This window comes from Lynx rufus, unplaced genomic scaffold (assembly GCF_022079265.1).
Source record: "Lynx rufus isolate CCGP_SWC_20201006 ecotype Redwood Valley unplaced genomic scaffold, mLynRuf1.p SCAF_2, whole genome shotgun sequence".
In the NCBI taxonomy this organism is placed as follows: domain Eukaryota; kingdom Metazoa; phylum Chordata; class Mammalia; order Carnivora; family Felidae; genus Lynx; species Lynx rufus.
In genome coordinates, this window is record NW_025814834.1 from 15,555,917 (window position 1) to 15,582,719 (window position 26,803).

General features: G+C 45.7%; 1 protein-coding gene across 1 annotated transcript in view; it reads right to left on the reverse strand.

The window, feature by feature from the left end:
- The window catches only part of SGPP2 (sphingosine-1-phosphate phosphatase 2), a 108,439-nt gene that overhangs the window by 40,973 nt on the left and 40,663 nt on the right, over positions 1-26,803 (reverse strand). The window contains exon 2 of the mRNA XM_047083032.1: positions 21,404-21,562. Within this exon, the coding sequence (XP_046938988.1) occupies positions 21,404-21,562 (159 nt within the window). The remainder of the gene's footprint in view (positions 1-21,403; positions 21,563-26,803) is intronic.

Consider the following 26,803-nt stretch of genomic DNA (forward strand, 5'->3'; position numbering starts at 1 on the left):
AGCAACGGAAGCTAGAGCTTTTCAGCATAGTGCATTAATAATAAGCTGCTGCTGGCTTTACCTAAATCCTCGCTTGCTTAGATCTACGTCGGCTTGGGAGCCATTTAGATGTTAAAAATCAACATTGCTAACAGCAGCCTATATATGGTGCCTATGATAAAGCAAATAAGGGATATGCTGTGGCCGTAATTCAGGAGAACAGTAGTTTCTACCTTCAAAGGACACTGGCAAATCACTCTCTTATTTTTTTCCATAAATATAAGAAGGGGACACCAGTAGGTTATATTTAGTGACCAGGTTTTGATCTTTCAATTTTCCCAAGATGTTTTTGTGTACCTACCCTAATTCCTGGTGATTTTTTTCAAAACTTAATTCACTTCACCTAGGCCAATTTCTGTGTTTCATCCGTGTTTTACAAACGTTCCCACAATTCGATCACTCATGTTCTAGGAGTGGGCCCAGCAAATGGGAAAACTTAGGAGAGTGACACAATGAATATCTGCCCAGACCCTTCTTAAAACCCTGGTCATTGGCCACCTAGGTAACTTGTGTTTCACCATAAAGCATCTGTCTTAAAAACCGTTGGTCATCAAAACAAATGTTCTTACGTGTCCCCTTTCAGCTCCACCAAACCCCAAACAATTACTAGAACAAAAACAGCCACGTAGACGAATGTACTTGTGTTTCTGTGATGTGTGTCAATTTCCTGAAGGAAAAATATTCAATTGGAAAAAGCAATTAAAATGGGATTTGATTGGGATTAAAATGGGATTCAGGCTCAGCAGATCTGGAAATCTCTCTAGCTCCGGAGAGTGTAGCCTTGAACTACTCTAAGAGAATGTGATCACACTGCCCTTGCCTGTCCTTCTACGTATCTGTGGAGGAGGAAGTCTCTGGAGGCGGTGAGGTCGGGGAGGCCATCACGCTGACCTGACAGACCCTGAGCCTGATTTTAGGCTAAGGGTCTTTCAGGACACCACAGGCTCTCCTCCCACAGTTGATCGGAATTCGGTCATTTTATGTTGGCTTCCTGTAAAGAGATGGCTCTTGCAGGTTCAGGAGGGTGGGTCACCCAAGGAGTCTGTCAGTCCACATTCTTACACAACTCAGAAAAGATCAGAATGGTGGTCGCTCAAGGGAAACACAAAAGATTTTCTTTCTGGAAGGATTAAAGACTCCAAGGAGTCAAGCCACACAACCTCATCCATCCAAATTCTGAGTACAGTCAACCGCATCTCAGTGGCTTGCCTTTCACAGGACCAGTTGACCGCACCGCACAGAAAGAAATATGGCTTCTGGTGTAGGCACATGTAATGCCACTGTAACTCCAAGGGATTACAACCATCTTTAATCAGGAAAGCGGTCTTAAGGGAGGATTTGTGCTAATGGTCCTTGTTGGAGGGAATACAAGGGTTAGGGGCCTTCTGCTTGCCTGGATTTGGTTCCCGTCGCGTATGTCCAAATCTTCCCCTTTCTCTTACTTGGCAAGAAATTTAACACTGAGCTAACTGGTGATAGGAACGGTGGACGGTAGTCCCAGACCTTCAGGCCTGGCTGTTCTCTGTAGTGCGGGCCACATTGCCTCATGCTCAGACGACTGCGCATTCATGGGAGAAGCACTGTTTCATCACGAGGTGCTTTCTTGTGCTACGGTCCCTGAGCAAACAAAATTACAGTTAAAAGGCTGGGAAGGAAATGGAGGGCTAAGGAAATGCATAAGAATAAAAATTCAATATGCAAGCTAACAAAATTATGGAAGCCATAATCATAGGATGTAAGGAAGAAAATTCACTTACGACAATGCAGATGACGTCAGTTTTTGGTGAGGGTGCCCTGGCTACGTATCTATCTACTCAATGTATCGGGGGAGTAGCCAAACATCTATTTCCAATTTTCAGTTTGACATCCCTGGCCATGCTATCAACACTGGCCAAGGGCGATTTCATACTCATTTTTGAACAACTATCAACATGACAGCCAGCTCCGTGTGCCAAGTCAGTTTGGGGTCTACAGACCCAAGCATCCAATCTCCATAATACCCTCAATCGGCTAGGTGTTTTTCAATACCCTTATATACTCCTCACCTCCCCACACCTTTCTGGTTATACTTCTCTTCCCTCCAAACTGAAAAGAGGCATTCTCATGAAAATTAGGACCCACACGGTCATTTTTCTACTGCTCCCCTCCCCCACCATCATCAGCCCTGGGAACAGCAACTACACATCCATTTGTAAATGTAATGGGCCCTGGTCTAAGATTTAACCTCTCTCCCGGGAAATGTCTAAACGTTGGACAGTCTCTTCTGTGCAGGAGAGAGTACCCAAGCTCTGACGTTCAGGTAGAGGCTCTCATACCAAAGGCGTGAAACCAGTCAGCCAGACTGGTTCAGTTCCACCTGCTGGTGATACCTTTCTGCCAACCAAAGGGTTCAGACATACTCTGAGCCAGCCCAGCGTGAGACCTTAACATTCTAAGTTCTAACCTGGGGCACCAGAATTCCTGATCCTTCAGCCTCTCTGCCAAGAGACTTCTGGTTCTAGTAAGCTCTATGGAAGGGCTTGCTTGGCTTAAATATAATGACACCAACTTTTAGAGCTCAACCAAAAAACCCCCAAAAAACCTGCAACTCACCACTTCCCGAAACGAACATATTCTAAAAACTAAGATGATACTGCATTTGACAAGGGGGTGTAGACATGTAAATATTCTCTAGCCCATCATCTCTGAAAAGCAAGTTTCCTCTTCATTTTGGCTACAGTGACGTCTTTCTTCTGAAAACACGGTCTGCTTTTCGTCTGGTGCCCCATCTCTGCTGTTTTCCTCTACATCTCTGGCAGGAGGGTTTCACTGCAAGGTTTCTCCCAGGCGGAGAAGAATGGGCTCTCCTCCCCTGGAGTTAGAGGACTCTCCTGAAGGGCCGGTCTTTGAGTAGGAAGGGCCAGGAATCCCAGAGGGTCCCCTGCCTGACGCCTGCTCTCTGCAGGAGGCAAAGGAAGGAGTCTGGAGGAATACAGGCGACATGGAGAGACGAGAGCAGGGCGCCACTGATTGTCCAGTTGGCCAGTGAGTGATTAACTCTATTAGGAGGGGCTGTTGATCACGCAGTCAGCAGCCCCCAAATGGGCCTGTGACCGGGGCTATAACCTCCCCGTGACCCTTTGTAATGAGAGAGGCTTGACTTGAGCCTTGCCGGTGTCTGCTTTCTGGGCCAACAGGCACATCCCTGAACCCTTTTCTCTTACTGCCACATGCAAGAAGGCGGAGGCCCGTACGGTGGTGAGCAAAGCCTATCTTTGTACAAAACTACCATTCAACAAAATGTCTTACGGATTTGAATCGCAGCACAAGTTTTGTTTCAAAGATGGAAAAGGCCAATTCGAAGGTGGCTTCACGCTCTTAAAAATCTGAGGGCCTTGCCTGATGGGCCATTCAGGCTGCTTGGGAACACCGGTTTCCAAAGGAATACAGAAATCAATCAGAAAGACCGCTAAGGTTGCAACATTCTAGATTTGCCATGAACCCATCTACACGTGAGTTGCAAGTGACCATCAAGTCCGCCCTGTGCCCAAATGCCACCTTCTGAGAAAGGCCTTCCCTGACCTCCTTCCCTAACACAGTTACCTCCCCACACACCTTTCCTTTTTCTCCGTAGAATTTCACGCTGCCTGCATTTAGACTATGTATTTCTGTTTTATTGGCCCTATCCTCACCTGGAATGGATGCCCTACCCTGTTTGCGACCCAGAGTCTGGAACAGTGCCTGGTGTAGTTTGCAATCTTTGCCCTCGCCACCCGTGTCAGCCTAAAAGTCTCTGCCAGCTTCTCCCTCCGCCTCCTCAGTCTTCAAGGCTTAACTTTTTTTTTTTTAAATTTTTTTTTTTCAACGTTTATTTATTTTTGGGACAGAGAGAGAGACAGAGCATGAACGGGGGAGGGCCAGAGAGAGAGGGAGACACAGAATGGGAAACAGGCTCCAGGCTCTGAGCCATCAGCCCAGAGCCTGACGCGGGGCTCGAACTCACGGACCGCGAGATCGTGACCTGGCTGAAGTCGGACGCTTAACCGACTGCGCCACCCAGGCGCCCCCAAGGCTTAACTTAAATGAAACAGCCCAAAGCACTCTTTCTTGACCACCTTCTTTCAAGTAGGTCTCTGCTTTCACCGTGGCCCAAACGATACCAACAGTCTTCAATTACTGCATCGTTTTACTTAATACTGTCTGTTTTGCCTACTCCTGAATCCCAGGAAAGCAGGCTGGGGTCAGTCTTGTTCATTGCTTATTCCCCAGCACTTAGCATATAAGTATCATCAGATGTTGGTTAAATGAATGACTAAATTTTAAGCTGTTGCTCAGCAATGACAAGGTAAGAAAGGAGATCTGACACTCTCGTTAGAAAGCAAATAAAAATCTGGTTTCAGGTTCAAATATTTATCAGTTCAGAAACAAACGGAATTGTTACTTTCACACCGAAAAAACCTTGATGGACTCTCGACGAAATTGGTGCCCTGACTTTCCATCAGGGACACTGAGGAGCCATTGCAGATGGGGGGAAATTCCATTTTAAAAAGATCTCTAGGGTGCTATCTTAGTACTTTGTGGATTTTTCTAGCGTATCCGGAGCACCCTGAACAGTTAATTACTTCTTCACAGGACTGTCCCCTGTAGGGGGGCCAGCCCTTAAATCATCTTTGTAGAAACAGCCTTTATTCATTTTACCCAAAGATTTGAGTGGCTCTGAGGCGGTACCTTCAAGGGCCAATAAGGAACCATCTGGTAGGGAATGAAGATACAAGGTCTAGGCTGTCGTTTTTGTTTTTAGATAATGCCAGTGTTGAGTCTCAGAGGAGGCAGGGGAGGTGGCATCATGACAGGCAGCGGCAATAAGAGGAAAAAAGAAGAAAGCGGAGCACGATACGCCTCAAATGCATAGCCAGGGGTGGGAGTGTGGGTCGTCAGGAGTTCTGTGATTCCAGAGAATGGACAGGAGGAAGGGCTAAGGGTCGAGACTGAGGCAGAAATCCAGTTGTAAAAGACCTTACGGGTAGTTTTACGGTGCTTGGATGTTAGCATGCTTTAAAGAGTAGTGTGCTATCCTACTGCATGAGATAGGTCACCCAAACACTGTGGGCAGGACGCATTTGGGGGTCCTAAGAATAGCTGTAAGGAGATTAATTAGAAGGTTAATGTGACAGTGCCAGATAAAGATGACGAAGGCTGGAACTGAGGGAATGCTGCCAGAGATGTGGGAAACAGGAAGTTACAAGTGCAGGGTATAGAATAAAAATCTCTACTGGATGAATAAATGGATAATCCGTGGCTCCCAGGAGAATGGCTGTGCCCACTGCTTTAGAAAATGTATCAAAGTCTCAGGGACACCTGGGTGGCTCAGGGGGGTTAAGTGTCCAACTTCGGCTCAAGTTATGATCTCACAGTTCGTGGGTTGGAGCCCCGCATCCAGCTCTGTGCCGACAGCTCCGAGCCCGCTTGGATCCTCTGTGTGTGTCTCTCTCTGCCCCTCCCCCACTCACACGCTGTCTCTTTCTCTCAAAAACACACACTGAAAGAAACAGAAAATGTATCAATCTGAGAAGTGAAAACCTAGTGGACATGAACTGTTTTAAGATGCTTGTGTTTATTTTTGTAGCTTTTCTGTTTCACAGCTCCCTATGTTAAGGGAGATCATTTAGATGTTTTGATTTAGAAGTTCTGCTTTTTAGGGGCACCTAAGTGGCTCAGTCGGTTAAGTGTCCAACTCTTGGTTTTGGCTCAGGTCATGATCTCACGTTCGTGAGTTCGAGCCCCGCCGCGCTGGCATGCTGAGAGTACAGAGCCTGCCTGGCCTTCTGTCTCTCGCCCTCTCTCTTTCCCTCTCTCACAAAGGTAAATAAATATTAAAAAAAAAAAAAAGTCCTGCTTTTTGGATCTAGCAACCTCGTAAAAAAATAAGAGTCAATAAGTCACTTACATAGGTAAATAATTTAGGGTTTATAGCTTGTATCAGTACTCTAGGAGGTAAGTGAGAATCTTATGTAACATACTAGGTAATGTCTTCTTCAATACTATGTAACTTCTAGGATCAATTACTGGAATGAACAAAAGATTGTATGACTGGGGCACCTGGGTGGCTCAGTCAGTTAAGCGTCCAACTTCAGCTCAGGTCACGATCTCACAACCAGTAAGTTCGAGCCCCGCGTCAGGCTCTGTGCCGACAGCTCAGAGCCTGGAGCCTGCTTCAGATTCTGTGTCTCCCTCTCTCTCTGCCCCTCTGCCACTCACACTCTCTCTCTCTCTCAAAAAAATGGATAAGCATGAAAAAAAATTAAAAAGAAATTGTATGACTGATTACTACCGAGCTGATCATGCATCTGGTAAGATCAAGGTCCCTGAATTAACCAGTATATAAAGTAAAACACACAGTTGATGTCGTTAATCAATGGCCTACATGTCCTAATAGAATGAATAGTTTTTCCATATATTATTTTAAAGTGATACAGCACTTTTTAAAATCCATGTTCTTTGTGAACTATTTATTCAATTAGAAACAGTAATAAGACAAGGTAATAGGCTATCTGTGCCCCCCCCCCATCCCCCTGAGAAGGAGGTACTAAACAGAAGGTTCTCAACGGTTCTCGTGAATGCTGGGAAAGCCAGCTCTAAAATATATAAAAGGGGAGAATATACACAAATAGCATAATATTTGGTTGTGGAAGATGCTTTTGTAGCTACATTTATATAGAGAGTTGATCCTTGAGCAGCGTGGAGGTTGGGGCCCAGTGGAAAATGTGCAACTTAAAAAAAAAATTTTTTTTTTAAGTAAACTCTTAACTCACGTGGGGCTCAAACTCGCGACCCTGAGATCAAGAGTCACATGCTTTACTGATGGAGCCAGCAAGGTGTCCCTCATGGGTAACTTTGAACTGCCCCTAAACTTAACTACTAAGAGCCCACTGTTGACTACAACCCTTACCGATAACATAAACAGTCAAGTAACACATATTTGGTACGTTATGTGTATTATATAATGTATCCTTACCTTTAAGTTGAGCTAGAGAAAAGATAACACTACGAAAATCCTAAGAGAAAATACATTTACAGTGTTGTGCTGTATTTATCAAAAAAAAAAAAAATCCACAAATAAGTGAACGTGCATGGTTCAAACCCATGTTGTTCAAGAGTCAACTGTCTCTATTATAACCTCATCAGTTATATCTAATGCTTGTGATTTGACGCTATAAAAATAAAGTCAGGGACCCACTTCGTGTTCCAGCAGCAGTCTTTAGATCTCTACCTGGTTTCCTCATCTAGTCCCAAGTGTAGGCTAAATACTAACCCTTAAACAAAATGACTCCCCCTCCTCATTTTTTGTTGTTGTTGTTCTTGTTATTTATTTGTTGTCTTGGTTAAAAGAAAAATTCAAATGCCTTCCTTGGAAGGTCTTCTGCGATACAGAAGATTGTATGTTTCATAAGGGGGAGTAAACACAAACTAAAGTTTGCCACAAAATGATATTTGAAAGGGAATGATAGGGTAGTCACATAAAGGTATTCTAGGGTGGAATTCTCTATTGTCTCTATCAAACAAATCCCAAATCTGGATATAGGAAAGGATAGGCTTTATTTGAAAGAATTATTTGCAAGAGGGGAAAGGCCTCTAGCAATAGGGTAACCCCTCTGATTCAGAGTTCTGCAAGTGTTCTAAAACTAGCCAGAGAAGGGCTTTTCTGTAATAGGGAGGAATGAAAATGTTCCCTGGGTATGGGGAGGTGGAGAGGACAGTGGATCAGAGATGTTGACCCTGAGCTCAGTTTATTCTCAGGAGGGCCCTTTGGGGGGGGGGGTTGTTTGGGGTAAATATGGGTCAAAGCTCAAGGGCCTGGGATGGAGAGAAGTTTCAAGCTTGGTCAAGCCAGGTATTGTGCAGATTGGCCAGGGGAGACAGAGTTCAAAGAATCTACAAGACAAAAATGGGAATTGGAAGGTTGAGTCTGGCCATACTCTTGGCTTAGAAGTCAAAGAAAGGGAATAAGAACTTGGGCACTTTATCTAACCAGGTTTTGATTTGTAGGAGAAAGTGCTTTGGTGAAAGTACCACGAGATCAGCTCTGACATTGCCAAAATGCTTCAAGGCCCTCAAACCACCATCTTAGGTTAAGGGCAAGCCGAAGAATAGGCGAACTCAGAATTCGGGTCACTGTGCAAACAGGTGCAAACTTTCCTTTAAAAGAAAAAAAAAATGGCCCAGTCTTTACCAAACATTTAAATGTCTGTAAATCTAAAGCCTGCTTACGTTTATCCAGTATACGTTATAGTGACTCATTATATGACTGTTCTTCTTGGAACTTTCCTAAAGGGCTGCATTTGCCCATCCACAAATATTCTACGTCGACCACCTACAGCCTAACCCGCCAGGCACATTCCAAAGACTCTCCCTCTCCTCCCTAGAGGCCCTTTATTTTAGGCTGGACACAGTATGACGGCCTAAGCAAGCAGCCGGATTGAGAAGGATTAGTAACGTCACATCCTTAGTTTGTCATAGCAAATACAGGTATTAAATATCTTACCAAAATGATGTTAGATTAAGATAGGAATACATTTTCCGGGGTGGGGGAAAAGGAATTCTATCCGGATGTGCTATGCCACCTGTGGAGTTGCAGGCTTCTTTATTTTTCATATTATTTTTAGAAACCATGAAGGACTCATGGAACTTATGTGTGGAACCTAACATGCTTCTGACATATTTTATTTTTTATGTTTATTTTTAATTTTTATCTATTTCTTTTAGAGAGCGCGCGCGAGCAGAGGAGGAGCAGAGGGAAAGAGAACCTTAAGCAGGGTCCACACCCACCCCCATCTGCCATCATGTTTTAGACACAGAAATGTTTCCGTGTCTGCTTACGTCCAGCTGTTTTCATGGCAGCTGTGAAATGCTGGCCATGAGACCAATTACACTGGAGAACCGTCTATCTCATGGTTCTTCAGAGGCGTGCACATTTTCATCATCTTTTACTTTCTTCCCCCCAGGCTCTGCAGGGGCGCACCTCGGAGTAGTTTATGAACGAGGTGTTGGTAGCAATAACTAACGCATTGTGTTTAAGGTTACAAGATCCCCAAACCAAAAACTACAGGTAGAGACTTCGGCCTGATATGTCTACAAGAACACAAGATTCAGATGCTTTCAGAGAGGCCTTCAAAACATTACCATTCTCGTCTTCCACTTCGTATCAACGTCTGGTGTTTAAATGCACATGACCTCAGTGTCTCGCGTCGCCAAGGCTGGGAAATGTCCAAAGTGTCACCCAAAGAGTATTTGCCATTGGGTTTTGATTTGGGTATCCGTTCACCTTGGCTTTTCCAGGATAATCTCAATCACCAAGATTTCTGTGCCGTTTTCCAAGGATATTTTCTGAACGAGGATCCGTCTCGTGAATGGCTCTTCATATTTTAACCTTAAAGGTGACACCCTAAAAAGGCTCTAGGTGGTTTTACACTCTTTTATAGATTTTCCTCAAACTATTCTTTATGAAGGTATAAAATTATACAAAATATCCATAGGAGAGCTAGATAACAGATTAGCACACCTTAAACACCCTTTGAGGTTACTGAGATGGTTTTAAATAAAGACAAGCACCTGGTTTTCCGAAACTCAGACTTTTGACAGTTTTATTTAGTCCATTCAGTGTTAAACATACCCTTTTAATTGTCCCCAGGGAAAATAGTCAAACATTCTTTGTAGATTAGTATTTTTTTTTTTTAAGCATAAAATCCAGTCTTCTACGTTGCTTTCTACAGTACAAATTTAGGTTTTCATTTCTGAATCCAGCCCCCACTAGGCAAGAGCCTCAAAGAACATTTAGCTTCTTTGGAATGCTTACCCAAGTGAATGAGCCCCATCTTTTTTTTTTTTTTTTAATGAATTCTAATTAAACATCCACACTGTGATCCTTGTTGGCTAGAGAAAAATGGAGACTTTCCGTCTGTCCCCTTGTGTCCATTCTTTCTAGCTAAATGTTTTCCCCAATTATGTAGACAAACACTGAAAATTGCTCAACCTTGATTTATTTCAGGAAGCCGTCATTTAAGAAGCCCTGATGGGGGCGTGGTCAGGCTGGGCTGGGCTCACTTCCCACCGGCAACCCAGATACCGGTGTGTAATCAATTGTAGTGTTCGTATTAAACGCAGAGTTTCATTTTCTCCTTTGACTGAACCTTCTGTTATGGCCTCATAAAAGAAATCAGCTCCCTTATTTCCCTCATTTAGCTTTTATTTGTGTAGCAGTGTTCGTTTAAAAAGAAGCGAGTTTACTGCTTCTCATAACTTGTTAATTTCCAAGTTAGTTTTTGGAAAAACCTCCAGGATGTCATTTCCCAGCCTCTAAAGTCAAACTGCTATGTATTTGAAAAACATTTTCAAGTTGAACAAAACATTTTTCCCTTCTGATTTCAGTGCCTGTGAATGCCAGAAGAAATTTAATTTTGAAAGAAACAAAAAACGAACATCTTTTTCTAGTTAAATCTGAGCATATGCAGTACAATGAATTTATATGTGTACACACACACACACACACACACACACACACACACACACACGGAAGCTCAGAGGAAGACTCGTGGGCTTGATGTTTGCCATTGCACTTGGGCCCGAACTAGGAGGAGTGCTGAATCCTCAGTGCTTCCATCTGCCCCCCTGGCTTGAATTTGCAAGGCCAAATGATTCCTAGCAACTCAGACTTGGGAAGGGTCCGACTATCTCCTTAAGGACACTTTTCACAGGGAACCACTGTTGCTCTTTAGGGTGGACACCAAGAAAAAGTGACATGAGCCAACCCAGTCAAGGTATGGGGCGGGGGGCGGGGGGGGCGGGGGGTTGGGTCATTCCAGGGAAATTTTATAGGGCCAGATGCATTGTTGAAGTCAGAACATATGATTAAAGACTGCATATCCTCAAAGACATCACCATCAATATTTGTATAGTTGTAAAACTCTTAAAATAAGACGGGCCCTATGGTCAATTGGTTCAACTCCATATTTCATAGATGGTCAAACTGAGAACCCAAAAGAAATGTCATTTGGGTAGTTATTAGTAAGCTCGGACTATGATTGGTTGCACATCTCTGAGTCCATTCTGGCCTTGCCATGCCCCCTAGGAAGGCTTCCACTCCTACCACTGAAACATACACTGTGTTAAATAGAGAGGGAACAAAGTAGACTTGAATTAAAATTCAAGTCTCCTAACTCTTTAGGTTCCCTTCCCCCCTTTTTTTTAAATGTTTATTTTTGAGAGAGAGAGAGAGAGAGAGAGACAGAGCCTGAGCAAGGGAAGGGCAGAGAGAGAGGGAGACACAGAATCAGAAGCAGGCTCCGGGCTCTGAGCTGTGAGCACAGAGCCCGATGTGGGTCTCGAACCCACAAACTGCAATATCATGACCTGAGCCAAAGTTGGATGCTTAACCAACTGAGTGACCGACGCGCCCCAAACACTTTGGTTCTTCGATTCTTTGATTCAGTTATTCCTTTTAGGCTAAAAGTTTCATGAGTCATCTTGACCCTACTTCCCTCTTTTTCTTACGCATTCACGCATGAACTTGGGAGTCCTGTTTAATCTCCTACCACACCATTTATCACAAGGCAGCATAAAAACAATACATGGTGATCCAATGTTGTGTAGACAGGCCAGGAAATAGATGGAAAAGGCGAACTACCCTCAAATCAATAAATGAGGTAGAATTTAGGGAACTTTTTCTTATTTTCTTGGTTTTTGTATTAATGTGGTTCACTACTTACCAAGTGAAAAATAAAATTAATCGAGCACATTTAAGATGCAAAAAAGCAGGAGTGCATTGAACGTAATTCATGAACGGTGGTTCATGGCCAGGATTCTGGGATCAGACAGTCCTAGGTTGAAATCCTGTGTTTCCTATTGCCTTCGTCAGCTTGGCTGACCTTCTCAAGCTGCTTCCTTGCCCTTGAGATGAGAATAATAATAGCGCCTATACTTCACTCAGTGATGTTTGTAAAGTCCACTGCTTCCTGTCTAGGAGTCAGGACTCCATAAATGATGGCTATGGCTGCACTTACAGTTATCATGGTCTTGAAAGCTGGCACAGAGGCCACGCTCACCTGAAGAATCCTCAGGCTGTGCCCGCGTAGCCACACGTGGCCTTGCACTTTTGAATTCTAGGATGTTGTTTGCTCTTAAGCAGTCACACTGTGGCTCCTTGAAAGTGGTGTATTCACTGGCCTCACAGAGGAAGTAAGAGCACGTGAGCTGGACCCAGCCCGGCAAGGGCAGTGCTGGAGCTGGGGCTCAGACACCAGCAGGTGGACTGGACACGGGGGCTGGTACCCCGGGAGTCGGTCGAGCCAGCAAGCCTCAGTTTCCCAGATTAACCCTTAGATGACCGAGGCCCAACTCCAAGCAGGCCTAGTGCCTCCCGGCTACCGTGCGTGCCCAGTGAGGCCACCAGAGCAAAAGGCTTGACTAGTGTTGGTGGCAGCGGGGCCTCTGACTAAAGAGGCCTCCCCTGATGTCTGCCCTGGGGAGAAGAGGCCACAAAAGGCTTCTCTGGGGAAGCCACCCCTCCCCCACCCCTGTGCTGCCCTGGTAAAAGGACAGGGAGGAGGACAGATGACAGCCATTTGGTTAGTAAGACTGGGTTTGTCTAGTTCTCAAGCTTCCAGAAAATTCCAGAGGCCTAAATAAAGGACCTCTCGAGCTGTGAACTGGCAGAGCACTTAACTGCTCAAGGCCTTTCCTTCTCCATTCGCAGCTCAGGGGACACTTCCGGATCCTCAAAAGCTACAAGAGACCTACTGAGGAAGTCAGGTTCTTCGTCCTCCTGTGGCAGGGCCGGGTGGGCCGGGATGCAGGGCGGAGGTAGGCTCCCAGTGACCAGAAGCCTGGGAAGCAAAGGCCCAGAGACTAGAAAAATGCCTTCCCGGGGAGGTTCCATCTCCTCAGGCAAGGACAGTCCCCTTCAGGTCAAATCCCCACCTCCTAATGACACAAAGGCCTACTCTTTTCCTCGCTCGCTCGTCCTTTTCTACTAGGCTGCTTTGCCAAATAGAAGGAGGTGGAGTGGAGCACGGGCCTAGGCATGGCAGGGTTAGCAGGCGGCCATCTTCAGGCATCCAGCCCTGAGACAAAGGTACCAAAGCCCTTCTCCACCGTCCCAGGCTCCTGCCCCCCGGGCACGTGTAACAAGTCTGGGGCACACAGCTTGACGAGTGAGGGTTACTCACAGGGACCACAGCACAGAGAAGTGAGGGACAAATGTTTGGGAAATCCATGAGGTAGCTGTTGTGCATAGAGGGCTCTTGCACAACAAGAATGAGAATTGGAATGAGACAACTCATTCCAATGAGTTGGAATGAAACATTCCAACTTCACAGGCCACGCACATTTCTGAGGAATTAGTTGGCGGGGGGGGGGGGGGGTGGGGGGTGGGGGTAAAGTGCAGCCATTTTAAGCTAGATGAGAAGGACCCATGGGCGCTGGGCGACAGAATCAGGTGTGATCACTCCCTATGCTACTCGCTGGTTGCTGTCCCCTGTGATAAGTCCCTTAACGCTTGGGCCTCACTTTTGCCCCCTGTGAAATGGGGTTCTCGAATGTAAAGCATTTGGCATGGAAGGGAGGCTTAGTAAAGCAGACCCATTCAAGCATGCAGCTTTGCAAATGGAATCGATTGGTAGGAAAAAAATACTAGACTTGTGAAGATATTATTTGAAAATTTTATCTAAAAGACCCCCTCTCTCCCCCACCCCCATGGTCTATTGATTACCTCATTGTCTTTTGTTTTACAAGTGAATGGGAGGGAATCTGGGACAAAGTCCAGTCCAGAAGGGTGGTTTGTAAAGACCCACAGGGACTGAGCGCCCCAGCCCCTCCCAACCCCCCCACTGCCCTCCCCCTGTCTGTCCGATGGCTGCGGACAGTGGGGGACAGTGGGCCACCACAGCCGCCATCCCCCACAGTGGATTCAGAGAAACTGAATGCCTTACCCTCCTCCCTGCCTGGCTGCTGCTTGTTTCCTGGTCTGGATAGGACTTCACAAATGTTACCTGTTTTTTGTTTTTTTTTTTACCATGAGACTTAAAAGGCTACCATAAACCCAAAGGCAGAAGACAAGGACTGACTGCACCCCAAACTCTATGAAATCTTTAACATTTTGCATCATTTTAGAAGCTCCATAAAGGTGTCCCCCCTGCAGGCCCCTGGGCTTTCAAACAACTTCGTAGCTCGCAAAGCTGTAAACCAATTGCACAACCATGAGGAGTTAAGTGATGCATTTAGAAGCCATACTTGGGAGTGGCGGCTGCTCTTTGGGAGGATACAATTCTGCTCAAGCAAAACCAAAGCAAACCTGGGGCGCCTGGGTGGCTCAGTCGGTCAAGCATCTGAATTGGTTTCGGCTCAGTTCGTGATCTCAAGGGTTGGGGGTTTGAGCCCTGAGTCAGGCTCCAGGGCGGAAGCCTGTTTGGGATTCTCTCTCTCTCCCTTCCCCTCCCCTGCTCATTTTCTCTCTCTCTCTCTCTCTCTCTCTCAATAAACTTAAACAAAGACACAAACAAAAACAAACCAAACCCAAACCCAGCACTGCTGCCTTTAGGGAGGGCTGGGAGCAGGGACAGTACTGGGGGTGGGGTGGCCGGACAGATAGGGTCGTGGGCACATTTTCCAGTCATCATCATACAAGGGAAGGGGAGGACCATCTTTCAGGTAATGGTGGTGACACATGGGAGAGGCTGAAGTCTATCCTTTCGACCCTAGGAGTCCAGTTTAAGGCTTTTTTTTTTTTTTTTTTTTTGAGCCCAGACTAAAACCAAAATATATCCTTCTTGTCTTTCAAAACGAAACCAGTACAGTTTGCATAACAACCCCCTAGAGACATTTACTTAATATTTAACTAAGACTCAATTACAAGATTCTACTTCAGAGAATCGGGGGCACAAACTCCGCCGCCTAATTCCACTTCATTCAGTGCAAGTGAGCGAGGGTTACAATCTGGCCAGTGTTGGATACTTTTCAAGACTCATTAATCTCGGGCAAGAACCAATTTAAGGAGCAGGGCAGTCTTTTGAAGTGAATCGTGGTAGTAGTTTAAACAGAGGATTAGGAGCTAATCACATTTAAAGTCATCTTGTGGCACTAAAATTGACCCCAGACTAGGGGGGTAAATTACAGGGACTGGGAAGGCTTTTCCCTTCTCCTTCTGACTCCCCTGTGGGACAGCCAGACAGCCGCCTGCCCACATCCAGAGACAGCACCCCATTCTGACAGGTAGCTTATCACGAAGTTTGCCTCTTAGCCAATTTACGGGTCAGTTTTATAAAATAATACTCTAGATTCTACAGCCATTGGACACTGTCTAGGTCACAGGCACAGTTTAAGTGTAAATTTGGGGTCTGCTGTGTACTGTAGATATCAGCTAGTTAGATTTCAACAATCAGAATGTAAGCCAGGGGTAATCCATCATTTTAAACTTGAACTCCCCAACGTGAGTTCATCGGACTTGGGAGAGTAGGAACAGAAGGGCCTGGCAATTATAGTCACCAGGCAATTAAGCATTTTCCTTTAAAGTGTTTCTTCAGTCACGTTGAACACAAATGGCAGGCAATCTATCAATTATTTAGCAGTGGATTGGATATGGATTTCAGTTGTACTGTCTAATATTGAGGGGATTCACCACACAAGGCGAAATTAGTAAAGGCACATTAGCATTCAGTCTGCAAAAGAGAGGGCGTGCCTTTTGTGTGTGTGTGTGTGTGTTTTAATGTAATCTGGCCCAACTTTGGTTCCTTTCTTTCTGACTCCATGCCACAGACGAACCTCTTCTAAGTGTCATACAGGGAACATACAAAGAAGACTCGTGACCACATTTCAAGCCTCTAGGGATCTTCTAGCCGAGTCCTTTCTTGTTAGAGCTGGGATGCTACAGGCCAGAATCATGAGGTGCCTTGAGCAGGTATCACTGCTTGGATGACACCCAAGCCTTGATGTTCCAACCTGGCCCATGGCTCTGTGCCCCAATTAACCGTCTATCCCCAGCCCAAAAAACAAAAGCCATGAATTATTAGAAGAGGGATTAACTGTGCCTGACAACACTCAGAAGCAACAACCAGAAAAGCTGTAAGAACGGTTTGGATATGATAACAAAAACTTTAAAATAATCACACTTTGGGATGCTGGGGCAGCTCAACTGGTTAAGCATCCGACCCTTGATTTCAGCTCAGGTCATGATCTCACAGTTCCTGGGATCGAGCCCCACGTTGGGCTCTGCTCTGACAGCAGGGAGCCTGCTTGGGATTCTCTCTCTGCCCCTCTCCCCACTTGCGCATGTGCTCTTTCTACCTAAATAACTAAATTAAAAAAAAAAATCACGGTTAGGTAAGAATCTTTCAGATGCGATCTTTTGACGTTAGGCAGAAAAGGCAAATGTTTACCGGTGAGAAAAAAAAACACAAGGAAGAACTCAAGACAAATTTTCACTTTATTGGATTCAGGCAGCATAGCCAGGTTTTCTAGGGACTGGTTGCCCAAAGAGTAAGCTGTTTATGGCCAGAGAAACCATAGGCCAGAAAGATTAGGTGCCTGAAAATCGGAATCTCAAGTTCAAATACCTGAAAGGGGCCACAGGGTGGTCACGAAGGGTAAGACAAGAGGGAGTGCTAAAGTCTGTGCCCCAACTGCACACCCAGCACAAAAGCACGGAAATTCAATTTTAAAGGACTTTCTTAAGTCACTGTTAACGATACCATAGAGTTCAACATCATTTCTCAAAGTCCCAAACTTCTAAAAATCTTATAAAGACACACTGCCTCTGATTCATGGAAAATCAATGGTTCAGTATCATTTTATAACTGGTGGGAAAAAAAAATCAAAAAAATCAAAGCCCACTTAAAAAATACTCAAGAGGCACCCTAAGAAGTCACAGAAGAGTTCATACAAATGGCCGACGGAAATTTGAAAAATGCTTTTATCTTCACTAAAAATATATGAAAACTAAATGAGAGGCCATTTTTCATCGGTGAAAAAGTGAGAACACACAAAGTTTATGAGGAAGAGTCAAAATGGGTACTCACACAGGTGTTAGGGGGTACTGATACAAAACAATATTTCTAGGAAAATAATTTAGCCACAGGCATCCCTAAGCTTAATGATTCTATGTGTCAGGAAAAGATTTGCTCCCTTAGGAATAAGCTGATTATTTCCTAGTGGATGTAATTTCATTTCATTTTGGTTTGGTCACGACAAAGTTCAAAGGCCAATCTGTGGCTCAACTTTGAAGCAACAGGCTACATTGAACTTCAGACGAGGCCTTAATCTCCTATTCTATTTGTATTTCCCCCTAACTTTGCTTTTCCCATTTTTTTCTTGCAGCTCATTCTGAATTGCCATGAAATAGCTGTGAAAAGAGATATATAAGTAAGTAAAATATCCTAAGAACGAGAAAAAAAAAAAGCTTTCCAAGGATCAACTGTGGTAACAATATTTGCAATGCTATTCACTAAATGGAGAAAAACTTGCTTTTGCAAAGAAGTGAAATTTTGCCTCCTGTTACAAAGCCGACCACCATGCCGTATCACGGCTTCCAACCTTTTTAAGATGCAGCAATACTATTTTTTTTTAATGTTTACTTATTTTTGAGAGACAGAGAGACAGAGCATGAGTGGGGGGGGGGGGCGCAGAGAGAGGGAGACACAGACTCCGAAGCAGGCTCCAGGCTCCGAGCCGTCAGCACAGAGCCCGACGCGGGGCTCGAACTCATGAACTGTGAGATCATGACCTGAGCCGAAGTCAGACACCTAACAGACTGAGCCGCCCAGGCGCCCCTGTAATACTATTGTAAAGTTTTTATTTTTTGATGGGCCTGCCCCACACCAAAAGGGAAGTCAAGAGACAGAATGATCACTCTGGATGGTGACTCTTTGCAAAGCACGATCTAGCACATCTTAGCTAATCCATTCACAGGCTTCTCTGTTCAGTGAAATCCAACGCCAGGTCAAAAACCCTGAGAAGTGACTAGAAGAGGGAAAGGATGACGGGATTGACATTTTTTCGGCTAACTGCAAAGGCTTGTCTACATTTTCTGGGATAAAAGATCTTTCGCTTGTCAACAAAGTTATATCAAAGACACTTAAATAGAATATAGTTAGTAAATGCCATATGGGCACACTTGAAGCACAATCCTAGCAAATGTGCAATCGAAGGTAACTTTGGGCAAGGCGTTTTCATGCTTAAGGCCTCAGCTTTAACATTTCTTAAAAAAAAAAAAAAAAAAAAAAAAAAAAAAAGGAGCGTGTTCTAAGAAGCGACAGCAGTGTCTGCCTCCAGCACAGGAGGCGGCCCTGGGAGCCTGGATCAAACCCACTTAACCCCACGCGATCCTGGGTGAGCAATTTAACCTCTCTAGACATCAGTTCCAGATCTGTAAAATGGGCTGGCAGTAACCACGTCTCAGGATCGCCGGCAGGATTGAATGAGATAAAAATATGTAAAGCAATATCCCAGTGAGTGGCCACATACGCTGAGGGTTCAGCATAGGCTCGGGCTAATTGTTATCGGAAGTATTATTATCCCAGCCTATAAAATGATGCAACTGATACTAACCCACTGTTGTGAAATCAAATAAGATAATAAACACGGATGCCAATAAAAGCAATAAAAGATGTACAATGTGTGTGTGTGGGGGGGGCACAGTTATAATTGTGACAAGGAAGCACGTCATCTAACCACACATCCTGCTAGGCTACCTCTGACAGTATGAGTCACTCCCACTATAACAAATGATTTTTAAATGCAATAAAACCTGTTGAGACTTCATCCAATGACAACTGTCGACCGAGTGGAAAAATCTGACAACAGGTTTGGCCCTCCTGAACGCAGCTGCCTTCCAAAGGATTTGGGGCGAGATCAGATGTTTAAAGCTAGGAGGCTCCAAGCTCCGCCCCTAGGTAATTAACTTCACTTCCTCCAGGCTCCCTGAGACCCGGCCCCTGATTTAGGATATCCCTATGCGGGAGAGGCCCCCTCGGTGGAAGCTCATTATCCAGGAGCACCTCACTGTGCTCCACCCTTCCCTCCCTCCCAACCCCCCCCCCCCCACCCCGTGGGGATTCCCCTTCCCTTCCGGCCTTCCCCACTGGAGCCAAAACCATCTCATTATTATCTCTGCAGCCAGCACAGAGCTCCCCCTACCACCTTGCAATCTCTCTCAATCTGCGTTTCTCTCAGGGCTTCTGTCTGTTTCTCTCTCTGTGTCTTTCTCGGTCTCTCTCTCTGTCTCTGGGCCTCTCTGTCTCTTGGTCTCTCTCTGGACCTCTTCTCCTCTCTGGGTCTCTCTCTGGGCCTCTCTCCCCCTCCTCTCCTCCCTCTCCACCCCCTTTCCCTCCTCCCCTGCCCCCAGTTTCTGCCCTTCCCCTTCCATCTCTCTGTCTCCATCTATCTCTCCTGGGATGGGCTCCACTGTCCGCACCAGGAGCTAGGACCTCGCACGCTGCCTTGAGGACCCAGCTGACCACCCAGATATGGAACCCCGAGCACGGGTGCCTTGCATGTGACCATGCACCCATTTCTAAAAGCAAGTGACAGGTCGCCAAAGCCCAGGACAACCTGCTCCTCAAAGGAGCAAAGATTTTATCAGCTCTCTGTCCAACAAAAGGCTGGTAATTCTATCTCACACAGGAAATCCTTTGAGCACTTGGCCATGAGGTCTCCACCGTGAAAAATAACCAAGACGACAATCAGAGAGTCCCCTAACTACCATCAGGTGTCAAGATCCTCCCGGCCCCTCAGGAAAAGTGGTCTACCCTCAGTGGGGGACGCAGCTGGCCCGGAGTACAATCAGTCCAGTACACTTGAAAAATTATTAGAAGTGATTTTGCATCATTTGCTTCACTCAACCACTATGAATGTTGGAACACTGATAATCATATCCAGAAAATAAATGCACCATGCACCTTTCGTGCATTTCGGGAATGCTCCCTGCCCCCATCGGCTCTCCCCGCCTCCCAGTTGCCCCAGGGTCGCACTGCTCTGCAGGTAGGGAAGGGAGAGGCAGAAAGAGAGATGCACAGTTCCGCTAACGTTCCCCTTTTGCAAGATGCATATATGCTTTTGCAGATTCTCAGATCAGATTCTCATAGAGGAGCTAGATTTCAGACTCAGCTGGTTGGGAGACAGGGATGGGGAAAGGAACCAGTGGCTGGTGTTTTCGAGTGTAAGGGAGGGAAAAAAAAAAGTCAGGAGGAATTTGGGGCCAAATAATCGTAACCATAGCCCTGGAGACCTCAGTGGTTCCTTAGGCTAGAGGCTTCAAACCAAGCCCCGTACGCGTGGACATCAAGGATTCTTTGTTCAGCGGACATACATTGTTTTAAAGATGTAAGCCTACATTTAAGAAAATGGGAGGCTTCCCATGAAAAACAAATCTGGCAACTCCAGCCCCTTTTGCCTCATGGCAGCCACAGGTGGCCCTACGGGCGGCCGCTGCCCCGTGTCCCTCGTGGCCGCACGGTGACCCTCCCAGACACCCACACCACCCACACCACCCTCCCCACTCTCCCCATTCGGGGTATCACTGTTTCACTTCCCTTTCCCTGCCTTAAAGGATATGTGAGATTATGGCTTCTGACCGAGGCCATTCTCACTTGGTCTACAGAGGAGAAAAATAAAGCCCAGCGTGGTGCAGTCACTTGCTTAAGATCACACAGCTTCTCGGAGCAGAGCCACACAAGAACCCAGACTCCGTTCACAGAGCCAACTGCTTCTGAACCTCTGTTTTCAGTGCAGAACCTTGAGTTGGGGGAAACAGCTGCCGTGCTGGTGACCTTGCCCTGATCCTCCCTCCAGTGAAACCACCTGACCTTCCAACCGATCGATCATTAAGACTCCTTCCCCTTCACGAACTAGTCGCTAAGCATCACCATGTTCAAGTAGTGACTCACAGAGTCCGCCCACATGTCAGGCCCCTAGTTCTGGGCACTAGATGGTCTCCTGAGACCCCTTGCAATTATTAGTTAACAGCTTCTAGTTTCCAGTTTTGGGCCAAATTGTACTAAAATTGGCCTCTTGGGAGGTTGCATTTCCTGCCCCTACAAGGGCTCCCAGAAATGTCCTTTCTTCTCTGCACATCACATCATCTCTCTCTTCCCGTTTTATTCGCCCAAACGGGGGTGTATGACAACGTACATGAACCATGGGTTTGCTTGCTGTTTGCAAACAAAACAAGTTGTGTTCATAGCTTTTTAATTTGTCCTGTTACTTTTCCAAAGTAAACCACCTGAAAATTCAACTCTAAGCGATTTTTTTTTTTTTTAAAGAACATATACACAATGTCCTTGAATGCCAAAGCAGGTCACGGTTGTGGGAGTAGCAGTGGTTAGAAGGTAATAAGGATACTTACAACCCATATGATGACCAGTCTTCTGGATAAATAAGGATCAATATTCCAGTGAGTGAACGGAAGAAAGGTGATGTAGAACACCTCTTGACCCAAAGCGGCTGAGAATCTGAATAGGTAATAGTAGAAATAATTCTTCACAATGTACTTCTGTACAGAAGCCTAGAAGACAAAAGTGAGAAGGCTCTGAGTTCATCCAACAGGTCACCGCAAGGCCAGTTTTAAAAACCTCTAGGGATGTCTGGGTGGCTCAGTCGGTTGAGCGTCCGACTTCGGCTCAGGTCACGGTCTCCTGGTGCGTGGGTTCGAGCCCCGCGTCGGGCTCTGGGCTGACGGCTCAGAGCCTGGAGCCTGCTTCCGATTCTGTGTCTCCCTCTCTCTCTGCCCCTCCCCCGTTCATGCTCGGTCTCTCTCTCTCTCAAAAATAAATAAACGTTAAAAAAAAATAAAAAATAAATAAATAAAAACCTCTAAAACTCCCCAGGAATTCAACTGCCAAGGTGCTTCCACTATGAATTGTATGTATTTTGCTCGGCAATTGTAGGTAATCGCTCAGCAATTACAGTATCACTGCTATCAGGGTTCATTGTTGAACATCTATCAGCCCCGATTTGTCCACACAAACACAGATGTTAGTTCTTCATAAAATTAAGTAACATCCAAGACAGGCTATCAGGAGAGGGCGAACGAAAGAGCCGAAAACGTTGCTTCCTGTGCACGTACAGAAGGTGAACTCTGTACGGAGTTCGGTATATTAGGATATGCTCTGGGGCTAGGACTGTGGGGGCTGGAATAACGTCCCCAACGATTTCCACACCCCAAGGGATCTGTGAATTTGCTGCTTTACACGGCAAAAAAGGACCTTGCAGGTATAAGTAATGATGTTGAGATGGAGAGATTATCTGGTTGGGCTCAGTGTGGTCACAAGGATCCTTACGAAATAGGAGGGGGGAGGCAGGAAGTCAAGGGGAGTGTCATCTGAAGATGGGGCGAGGGACCACGAGTCAGCGCAGGGCACCTTCTGGAAGCTGGAGAAATAAGGGAGCAGATTCTCCCCTTGAGCTTCCAGAAGCAATGTAGCCCCCGTGACGCCTTGATTTCGTCCGAATAAGAAGCATTTTGGACTTCCGACCTCCACAGCTGTAAGAGAATAACTTTATTTTCAGCCACTAAGCTTGGGGTAACTTGTGGCAGCAGCCGTGGATAACTAATACAGAGACTTTGGAAAAACCACTTGCCAGTGTGTCTTTTTAGTTTACCTTTAATTTTTCTTATTTTTAAAAGTTTATTCATTTATTATTTCAGAGAGGGAGAGTGAGCGAGAGAGCGAGCGCACAAGCAAGGGAGGGGCAGAGAGAAGAGGTTAAAGGCAGAATTGGAAGCAGGCTCCAGGCTCTGAGCTGTCAGCACTGAGCCCAAGGTGGGGCTCGAACTCACCACCGGGACATTGTGACCTGAGCCAAAGTCGGACGCTTAACCAGGTGCCCCAGGTTATCTTTAAAATGGAACTAGGACAGTCAACGCAGTACGGGGAGGGTTTAAGAAACACATCAAGTGCACGCAGGGGCTGCTAAAATGCAATTCTATTTTCTGTCACCCTTTCCCTTCCTCTTATCCCTGCAATAGGCAGGTGGAAAAAAAAAAAAGGACTTAAGGGTAGGTTAAAATAGGAATAGGCAGACAACCTATTTTAAAATATGACGAATGTCCTTAAATTAATATCAGTAACAAGTTAACAAAAACGTTGTCACCCTGTTAAATACCCCCCCCAAAAAATCAGTTTTAATGCTATTTATAGTTGGCATAGCCTTTATATAAATAAAATCAAAGCAAAATGCCAACACTGAGAAAGGGGGAGAAGGTGGCCCCTTTCTTTGGCTTTGCTTTGTTTTACACAAAGTCCAGGGTCCTCAAGTCCTGGGAGAATTCGGAGAATAAGCGGCACACGTTTATTCAAAAGAAATGTGCCCACGACACACCCAGAACCTGTGCTGAGTGCCAAGAATATTTAGAAGAGCCAGGCACGGTACCTGGCTTCAAGGAGCTCCTGTGGGGGGCGCCAAAGAGTACTGTTCGGGGGAGTGAATTTGTCAAGGACCAAACTGTGTTTGAGGCCTTGCAAAAAGCCAAGATTACTTTTATACTTTAGGAATAACAATAATAATAAAAAGATGACCTTGGAAATTGTGAGAATATTAACTGGACTTGACAATGTTGGCTGCCTGCCAAGTACACACTCCTCTCCTAAAAGGTTCCTGATTTAATCCCAGCACCTCTACGTCCCCTGGAGGCACAAGACCCAGGGGGAAGTTGACACCTGCTCTCAGCTCCAGTCATGGGAAGTTCAAGCATTCAGCCTCAAGCCAAAAATTACCCTGCAGTGGCCCCGGAGAAAGTCACCGGTCAGGGGCAAGCACAGGTTGTAAGCTCAAAATTCATCTCTCTCGAGGGACAGGCTTTACTCCTAAATGTAAATTCAAGTCAGAGTGGAAATAGATCCGTCCTAAGTAGGAAAGACGACAATGCTCAAAACGAATTAAATGAGGAAGAGCATAGTTTCACCTCTCTGCCGAGATATTATGGCTGGATTTGCAGGACAAGGACCAATAAAATAGTGACAAATGACAAAACTTCTCTCGGATGCGAGGATTAATCTCTGCAGCTTCTGTTTTATAAACATCCATCCTGCAGGCCCGCCCTTGAGGCAAAGCCTGTGAAAAGCCCCTTTGTCCATAAAGATTAGTTATTTTAACCCACCAGCTACCAGTATACCCAGCAAGGAGTCCTGCTGGAGGCTTTACAGGGAGAAATTTCCCAAACTCTGAAAAGGGTCAAACTCCTCCCTCGTGTCACTGCACAGTACTCAAATGTTATAGGACATTAGAAACACGCGGCGACAACCATTTCCCTACCCTAGAGGTTTACCTGAGACCAAGTTCAAGATCTTAATCCTAGTAAATAATTGAAAGACTGTCAGGGAGGATAGCAAACCACTTTTTAGTGCTGCAGATTACTAATTAATACCTTCAGACTTGCTTTTTACAAGCTCTTGGGGATTCTCTTTTTTTGGAGGAGAGCTAGATATTCTCTAACTCTTCTCAGGGACAGAAGAAGCAAAAGTGAAACTAAAAATATCCGCGTATATATAGGACGCCCAAAGGATTTTTTAGATAACATCTCTGAATATGTAATTAAGTAGCATGAGAGCCAATATCTTCGTCCAAATTCTCGGTAATTATAGGTACCTAAATAAAACAATCGGGTGCTTGTCTTTTCAGAACAAGAATCTACGTTTCCCTTGCAGGAGATCTCAGAGCAGATGACTTCAGTATCTCTTTGGAAATAACAAGAATGCCAGTGTTGGTCCCATTGGGAACAATTAGAGGGAGAAGAAACGGGGGTTAGAAATAGAAATGGTATAGAGCCAGGGGCAGAGAGAGGAGTAAAAGCTGGGAGATAGGCAACCAGGTCCCAGAACCCTGCTTCTATATTTCTGTAGAACCAGCCACACATGGGCGCTGACAGGCCAGGCTGTGGGCAGTGTCTCTGGGGCGTGAACCGAGGCAGCGGGGATTAGCAGCTAAGTTTTTTAGGCAAAAGATCATAAAGGCATTGAACACTTAGGCGGGTGGAGAACCACTTTGAGAAATAAAATACTTCTCAGGGTGCCTATCTGTCGCAAAGCCAGATGAAGAAGTTTCTAGCGAACAGGAACGGTGAGATGGAAATGACCACACACCCGTTATTACTAACTGCAAAAATGTCATGGAGAGTCTCCTCTGTGTGTTTTATTTGTGGCCTTATTCTCCTGAAAGTTCAAGCAGATACACGACTTCCGGACTCAGCGCCGCCCCGGGAACACCTGAACGGTGTTTTGTTTTCCAAACACGCACGGAGGAGCCCTGAACGCCAAGGAAATACAGCCAGGTCAGCACCACTGAATAGAGTCAGGGGTGACCCAGCGGGCGGAGGAGCGAACACTGAACAGACTTGGCAGAGGGCCCGGCTTTTGAGCTTTCAAAGGAGGAGGGATACAAGGAATAGCTTTTAGCCAAACAATAAGTGACCTTGGGGAAGTCAGTGCACCTTTCTGCACCTCAGGGGCCTCCGCTGAAAAGGATGGAGTCTGATTATTTCAGCTGCTTTTTAATATATACACACACACACACACAAAATAGATGGGGAAAGTTATCCCAGCGCCTATTATATAAAATAAGAAAGTCTGTACTAACTGGTTGAAAGTGAGGGGAAGTCTAGGGAACCCCTATTTTCAGGCCAGCCCACCCTGAAGCCCCAAGCCTCTTTCTGGAATGCCTCCTTGAAATAGGTCAGAGTCAGTTTGAAAACCACGGACCTTAATTTCGGTCAGACCTCGAGTAGCTTTCTGTAATTAACCTTGGGCCTCGAGTACCGGGGCTAGATAGGTATTCCAACCTCGAGGTCTCGAAAGGATTTGATAAACTCTGCACCAATGTCCTTGCAAGGTCGTTTTCCTTATCTCTGTTGGCTTTTTTCAGACCTGAGCTGTAAATGTGTTTTCCAAAGGTCAAGTTTGAGACAGAGCCCACAGGAATTCGCCTCTGGGGCGATGGTGTTCGGCTGTGCACTTTAAATGGAAGCAATAGGAAACTCACCGTCTAGGGCTAAGGGGGATCAAATCTACGTGGGGGATGGCACGGCCTTCCTTAAAAATAAGTTTAAGGGGCGCCTGGGTGGCTCAGTCGGTTGAGCGTCTGGCTTTGGCTAAGGTCATGATCTCTCAGTTTGTGAGTTCGAGCCCCTGTCTGTGCTGACAGCTCAGAGCCTGGAGCCTGTTTCAGATTCTGTGTCTCCCTCTCTCTCTCTGCCCCTCCCCCACTCATGCTCTGTCTCTCTCTCTCTCTCAAAAATGAATAAACGTTAAAAAAAAAAAAGTAAGTTTAAGACCCAGGGGCGCCTGCGTGGCTCAGTCTGTTAAGCATCTGACTTCAGCCCAGGTCATGATCTCACAGCTCGTGAGTTTGAGCCCCGCGTTGGGGTGCCGACAGCTCAGAGCCTGGAGCCTACTTCGGATTCTGTGTCTCCCTCTCTCTCTACCCCTCCCTAGCTCATGCTTGCACTCTCTCGGTCAAAAAATAAATACACCTAGGGGCACCTGGGTGGCTCAGTCGATTAAGCGTCCGACTTCAGCTCAGCTCGTGATCTTGCGGTTTGTGAGTTTGAGCCCCACGTCAGGCTCTGTGCTGACAGCTCAGAGCCTGGAACCTGCTTCGGATTCGGTGTCTCCCTCTCTCTCTGTTCCTCCCTCACTCATGCTCTGTCTCTCTCTCCCCTTCAAAAATAAAAACATTAAATAAATGTAAAAAAAAAAAAGTTTAAGACCCAAAGCTCTTTTATAATACACTCCCTTCACTCCCTTCAGCA